This window comes from Mytilus edulis, chromosome 8 (genome assembly GCF_963676685.1).
Source record: "Mytilus edulis chromosome 8, xbMytEdul2.2, whole genome shotgun sequence".
Taxonomy (NCBI): domain Eukaryota; kingdom Metazoa; phylum Mollusca; class Bivalvia; order Mytilida; family Mytilidae; genus Mytilus; species Mytilus edulis.
The window spans coordinates 15,335,614-15,342,886 of record NC_092351.1 but is presented as its reverse complement, the minus strand read 5'-3'; the positions used below and the strand labels follow the sequence as shown (position 1 = coordinate 15,342,886).

At 31.8% G+C, this 7,273-nt stretch overlaps 1 protein-coding gene across 1 annotated transcript; it reads right to left on the bottom strand.

Moving 5' to 3' along the window:
* Window positions 1–977: 977 nt before the first annotated feature.
* LOC139486912 (uncharacterized) lies at window positions 978–6,510 on the bottom strand. Its single transcript, XM_071271966.1, has 4 exons — window positions 6,427–6,510; window positions 3,883–4,024; window positions 2,927–3,013; window positions 978–1,143 (listed from the first exon to the last, which is right to left on the bottom strand). The coding sequence occupies exons 1-4, from the start codon at window positions 6,445–6,447 to the stop codon at window positions 1,013–1,015; spliced, it is 381 nt and encodes a 126-aa protein (XP_071128067.1). The 5' UTR covers window positions 6,448–6,510; the 3' UTR covers window positions 978–1,012.
* Window positions 6,511–7,273: the final 763 nt, after the last annotated feature.

The following is a 7,273-nucleotide window of genomic DNA, read 5'->3' as shown; positions in this document are numbered from 1 at the left end:
ACAAATAATGTTTGGTTCCTTTCATAGCTTACTTTTCAGCAACAAACCTAATATGATTGCTTACTTTACTAGATTGTGTCTTGAATGGAAAGATGACTCATTTGGCACTCATACCTCATCGTTGTTTTTCTAACTTAATAGGTAACATTGCATCAGCTATGATCCAGAGGTTTTATATAATCGAAGATATTGCTCATGCGTCAATAGTACAGCAGCCGAAAGATAAAAATACCTCTGACGGAATCTGCTGTTGTCGGTTCAATGGTCGGTTCTTGTCTCTTTGACACATTCCCCATTTCCATTCTCAATTTTATTAATCGAGTGATGAAACTATACACAATATGATAAGCTATTTGCCGCCAGAGCTTTTATAACACTTATTTTTTTTAGCATACTGAATATTATGATGTTCAGATCCTGATAAAAGTTTATACATCCAGTACATATAGAAGTGTTTCTGTGCCAGTGTCGTGTTTTTTGAGGCAGAAATGCTTTGGAATGACATTATATATGTTTAAAAGAGATAACAAAATGTTCATACTTGACAGTGATCACTTCATCCGAAATTTCACGGTTTCACGCCGTGAAATTATTGCACAGATACAATGCATAACAATGGGAAAAAACCTGTTTAACTACTTTTTTAAGACGGGAAAGAAAGTCGAACAGTGAAGCTCGTAACCAATACCTTTTAAATCTGAGCATGCAAATTGAAGATTATGTTATATATTTTACAATGAACATGTTCGCAGAACAAAAACATTTATTTTGAGAGTCCCAGACACTATATTAGTTGACAGTCTTTTCACTAATTCCACGTGTTTTCGAGTTGTAGTAAACTCGTAGTAGCCCACATTGCATTGTGTCAGTTTTTCAAGGACATTTTTGGCCTTGTATTTTGAAAATTACTATGCAAATTTATTCTGACGTCAGGAAATCTAGAGTTCTCGATCTGTTAAAGTAGTTAACTATGCATACGCGGTTTTGTATTTTTATTTTGTTATGGTATGAACTATGGAGGATAAAAACATGTTGGCGGGTTACAATTAGCCCAGTAATGTTGTTGCTGTTCTACCCACGTGGCATTATAACATCTCATTGGAGGACAGCATCTCCCAGACACTGGTCGATAACATTTATAACCTATAGAATAATACAAAGATATAAATAGATACATGTATTTATTTTTGGGATTTTAATTTGATTGAAATACAAATGATGTTACTGAAGAATTTAGATGGTCTGTAAAGATTATGCGCGATGTTATTTTCAAATGTTATGATGAACATTATTGGAATTTTTTTCTCTATATTTTGGCATAGTTCATTCATCATGGGATACATTTGTTTTTTAATAAGGGTTTCACTATACATGTCATAATCATCTGATTTAGCCGGTTTTTATTAAACACATCGTAGCCCTCGGTGGCCGAGTCGTTTAAGTAGTTCATTTACAGCAATCACTAGCCAGCTGTCAATACAGAGGTTATGAGTTTGAATTCCGCATGTGGCAGGTTCATTCAACTCTTATCTTAATTGACTAGTATTTTGAGTTTCCCTGTGAGGGTTTGTGGTTATCTCCAGCTTCCTCCATCCATTACAAGCTGGTCGCCGATAGAGCTAATAGTGCTTAAAAAAAGTTGTTATTTTAACACCAACAATCAATCAATCAATTAAACACATCGTTATCATTAGATATGAAAATTGTGTCATATGAATAAGACGATGTGGTATGAATACTAATGAGACAAACATCCATCCAAGACACAATGTGAAAAAAAATAAGCAATTATAAGTCAAAGTACGGCCTTGAACATGGTGCCTGGGCTCACACTGAATAGAAAGCTATAAAAGGCCTCAAAATGACTAGTGTAAAACAATTCAAACAAGAAAACTATCGGTTTAATATATATATATATATATATATATAAAAAACGAGAAACGAGAAACACACCAACAAAAGACAACCACTGCACAACAGGTTTCACTTAGGACAGATGCATAATGCCGCAGGGTTAAAAGGTTTTAACAGACGCCAACCTTCACACTAAACTGAAACAGTGGTGTAACATTACAACATAAAAATCTAAGACATACAATAAATTAACAATTGAAATGGCTTAACTCGATCAAAAACGTGTAAACATACACTGAACGAATAAGTTTGATCTATGACACAATATAAATGATATAAATATGAAAGATGTAGCAATGTCAAAAAGACAACTTTAACCTAGGACAATACCTTTATAGTGTATGACATAAACATTAGAACGGAAAACATGTTAAAACATTCAGTCCACTTTTTAAAATTTGATGCAAAAACAGGTGACATCGACTGAATAAAAATGTACTAATGTGTGACTGTTCATAATTTATTCTTGATATGTGCACAGGATCTTTTAAACTATAAACATACGCGAATGTACTTTAAATTAGAAACTCCAGCTTCCAGAATAGTGGTTTGTAATGAATTTTGTTTCTGTTTCTACTCTATTTTAACTTCATGTATCGGCCGTATCTTAAAAGGAACTACTTACTTTTTGCAAGAAAGACTTCCGGACCGCTCTTTCTTTTTGTACTGGAGATTTTTCTTCTTTTTAGTGTTTTTGTCGTTGTCATTGTTACATTTAAAAACCTAGTCATTTATTAGAAATCCATTGCAGTTGAAATATGTTGATCAAGATAAAACGCTTATAAACTACACGAATAGAAAAAAACTTCAATTTTTCCATACTGTGAGTTCTGACGAAATGCAAACAGAGAAGGAAAATATGGCCTTTTTGTACCTTTTACTTTTACCTCAGATATTCTTTTTAAGTAACGATTTAATTGACTTTCCTTTGTTGTACGCGTATAACAATATTGCATGTATAATATTAAGGAATAATGTGTATGCCTCACTCATGTCTTTTTAATAAACTTACCTGATTCGCATCCACAAGAATCACAAACGTCACCCTTCTTTCCAAGAACACTGGAACAAGTTCCAACTGCACCATCTAGGGGTGAAGCTAATGGGTAAATGAGGTATATATTCAATTTAACATTAGAAGGCAATTTGCAGACCTTTCATAATGTTATTTCAATTTGAATACATATTTTACGAGATATACTCCCCGCGTGAGACATTCAAGAAATCACATTTGAAATTTAAAGCTTGAAATTGAAAAAAAGAAAGATATTTATCGAAACAGACATAAGGGAGAATCAAAACTAAATATTCCAAGAGAGACTGACAAAATCGTACAAAATGCGAAAAACGACAAAAAAAAGAAAACCAACAGCCTTCATGATATAACATACAAAACTAAAGACTAAGCAAAACGAACCCAACCCCAAAAAAAAGCAGCTACTCAGAAAGGGTTAGTAGATCTCTATTGCATATAAAGCACACAAATTTCATGAATATCATAACAATAAGGTAAAATTGTAGAATGTGTTTCTTATATGATTTGAAATTTATAAAAAAAAAACTATTATATTATTAAGGAATTTGCAGATATAAAACGTGGCATTTGAAACAAAATAATTATGAAAATGGTCTGAACAAGTGAAAGTGTAAAAATAATAAGAGATAATGAAAGTAATATAAAAAACTTAATATGTCAGAACATGTCAAAATCTCTATATTACTACGTAATCGATAACTATGCTAGATCGGATTTTAAACCATAAAATAAAACAAGACGTTAAATTTCCTTTCGGACACTCGCGGTATTTAAAATCAATGATAATATGCGTTTGTAGGCTTTTTTAGTATTTACACTTACGTTAATACATTATACCTACACACTCTGCGGGAAAAGTTTGCCATTCGAGGATTGATGAATCTGACTTCTTACTAGTAAGAGATATTGTAAACAGTAAAGCAATTACATACGAAAGTATCCTTGCTGGTGAGGAAGTTTTTGATTGTTAGCATCTCTACAGCAAGGTGCGGAGGAAGGACAGTCATGTGATCTAGTACATTTGGTATTTCTTCTTAAATGATAATTGGTACACCACACAATTCCTAATACACACTACAAAGAAAGTAATGACGCAGTTAGTTTGTATAATGAAGACAAACATTTTTCGAGGAAGACAAGAATAGCCGATCCTTGTTAAATTTAATAAGTTCCTTTGTCTTAAAAAAATAAATATCAAGTATTGATTTTTGGAATTGTGGCTCTACACTTTATCAATTAGAAGAAAAACTATTCAAAAGGGCCGCTTCACTAATCTTTAAGTCCAAAATTTGTTTTTCATCTTTTGTCGATATATTTCTTTTTGATTTGTTTTTATATTGCTGATTTGAGTTGGAACGATATTTCAAAACTTGAGTTTTCTATTTTGATTTCATTAAATGATTTGTCTGCTTCCAAAGGTTCCTTATAGTACAGTCATTGAATATGTTCCTCTAGATCTAGTTGTAGCCAAAATACTGTCATCATCTATTCGAATGTAGCATTATATAATGCGATAAATGTTCCGAATTATCCTTGCCAAGAACAACAAGACGGGTACGAGACTAGTGGTGCATTGAAGTTTAGACCATCTGCAGGACCTGACTGACTCCACCTCGGTTTTTTGGTGAATTTGTGTTGCTTAGTCTTCAAATTGCTATGATATATGTACTGATAAATGTCTTCTCGTCGTTTTTGCATTTTAATATAATGTTGTCTTTTGCATTCTACTAATCATTTTTTCAAATACCGTACTTTGATGCGCTTGTACAAAAATAACAATGCGTGACGCGAATATTGTAAATATTGTAAATATTACAAATCCTAAAAAGTACTGTAAATATAACTTATTAGAAATGTGATCCCTTCACACTCTGTTGCATTTAGAGACAAAGGTCAGATATATTAAAGGATGTATTAGAGCCTTTTTTTTGTCCCTGAAATAACAAATTAGTAACATTAATCAAGCTATTCAAAATAATGCTTCGATTAATGAGAAGATTAATATAATCCAAACACTTTAGAGCACAAAAGTCACAGTGATGTTAAAATTGACATAACCAACCTACAATGGCAATTTTACACACATTTTGTTTTGCACAAGGGATATGAACAAGGCCCTTACCAAAAAATAATTGAATACACATTAACAATTTTGTAAAATACATCTTATAGTAAATATTTTTTTTGGTAAAGGATTGGCTAAAATTTAAATATTTGAGACAAGATCTGAAAATGATACGATTTTAGCAGTTATTACAGGTTTCGATAACTAAATTGAAGAAGTTTATACAATGTAAATATCGGAGATTTTATTTTAAAAATATAAATGATGATGTCTAACAGCCTATTTCGTGCATAAAAAAAAAGGTCGTTAGTTTTCTGGTTTGCATTGTTTTGCATTTGTCATTTCGGGTCCTTTTATAGCTGACTTTGCGTTATGGTTATGGTCCTTGAAGGCAATTTTGTGATCTATAGTTGTTCATTTCTTTGTCATTTGGTCTCTTGTGGAGAGTTGTTTCATTGGAAATCAAACTACATCTTCTTATTTTTATTTTGTCTGATAACTTCTGAAGAATATTTTTTATAAATTTATGATACCTTCTGATTTTCGAATTCGCGGGTCCGAAAAAGATTATTTTTATCGCATCTAGTCCTTGTGCATGCTATTTTTTGATGGTTTTTTTTCCAATGCTGAGTTTTGAGGTTTTAAAGAGGTATGATAACAGATTGTGTATCTACCTATTGCAGTTTGCGCGTTTCGTGTACGAAAGACTCATCAGTGACGCGCTCTTATAATGTAGACAACGTAAAGAACGAATGGAAGAGCATTGAGGATCAAAATGTTCGAACGGTTTTGTCAAATACAGCTAAGGTAATCTATTCCTGTGGTAGACAATCCTTAGTATTTCGAAAAAAATAAAGGTTTTTTTTTAAACAATGTTATATGGTACACAGCTGATTTCAATAATTTACAGGATATTAATAGTACGGAGGTGTTTACATCGTATTTGTTACCTTAATGAGGCATCATCTCAATAGTCAGTGCTTATAAACTGACATGATTAATAAAGTAACTTTCTTAAATGTTTTGTTGATAAATTTAAAAATTATTAAGAAACTAAAAGTCTAGCTTTGTAACATGAGGTTTTCAATATTTATCAATTTCATTGTTAACAATCAAAAGATCATACGAATTTATTCAATATTCATCAATTCAAAAATTGCAATATGATCAATAATGTATGTGAAATGTGCATGTCTTCAATGCTTTCTTTCCATAAACATTCTTTTTTCAATGTAAAGTGGTACAACACATTGTGATAAAAAGACAGCATAATCCTTATTTAACTTTCAAGAAGATGCGCATTATGAAAATAATTTTTCTCGTCAATGCTGCCAAATCAGAAGTCTGTTGGCGGAAATGCTTTAGTGGTATGCTGAAGATCACAATCTAAAAAAAAGTCAAACATACTTACAAGTATAATGAAATACTTCATTTTCTGTATATCCTTATCTTCAACTGAAGTTCATACATACTTCTAATCATAATACATTAACGAAAGTGGGCGTTTTAATAACCACATTTATCACGGAACCATACAATCTGCACGAATTAACCTTGTTATCTTCTTGAGTTCAGACTATTTCTTGTGATAGCCACTGAATTAATGGTGAGACTCTTGGCACAGTAGCGGTTTTATTTTATTATTTGCATTGTATCATCAAGTTACATCATAGTATATCATGTCTTATAAGTAATCAGCTGGGTTTTTTTTCACAAGTTTTATATTGAAAGCATACAAATGCCATAGCCTGTATTTCTATTTTTATTAAAGACATCGAAATTCAGCACAATTCGTAACTAAGATTAAAAATAGAGGATTATATTTAATATAACCAAAAACTGCTGCATGAGAAAGATGTAGAGCAGGTAGATCTTGACATTTTGAACAATTTTGACATGTCAGATTTTCTCGTTATACAACTACCTCCAATGTATGAGGAGATTCTTTTTTTGCATTTGACCGCTTTCTTGTTGGCAGGCATGCAGGATCATTGGACATATTGTTTTTAAACTATTCTTAGGTTGATTATGGTCATATTTGGTTCCCATTGACCAAATATCTTCGAAGAATATTTTTGGGAAAATATCGTACTATGGACGCCAGTGATTGCAACAGCTCATGCTGGTCCTTATGGTCTTGCAAAAATGACAGCAACATGTAACATCTAATTAAAACATACACGAAATCATGTCAAAATGATTATAGGATGCAAATTTATCTTACCGCATTTAACGAAATATTTTTAAATGCTTTTAAC

Coding starts and splice junctions, on each gene's coding strand:
- LOC139486912 (XM_071271966.1), bottom strand. CDS start 6,447: ATGAAGTATTTCATTATACTT. Junction 3,014..3,882: donor TCACCAGCAAGGATACTTTC/GTATGTAATTGC, acceptor TTTACCCATTAG/CTTCACCCCTAGATGGTGCA. Junction 1,144..2,926: donor TTCTTGTGGATGCGAATCAG/GTAAGTTTATTA, acceptor ATTATTCTATAG/GTTATAAATGTTATCGACCA.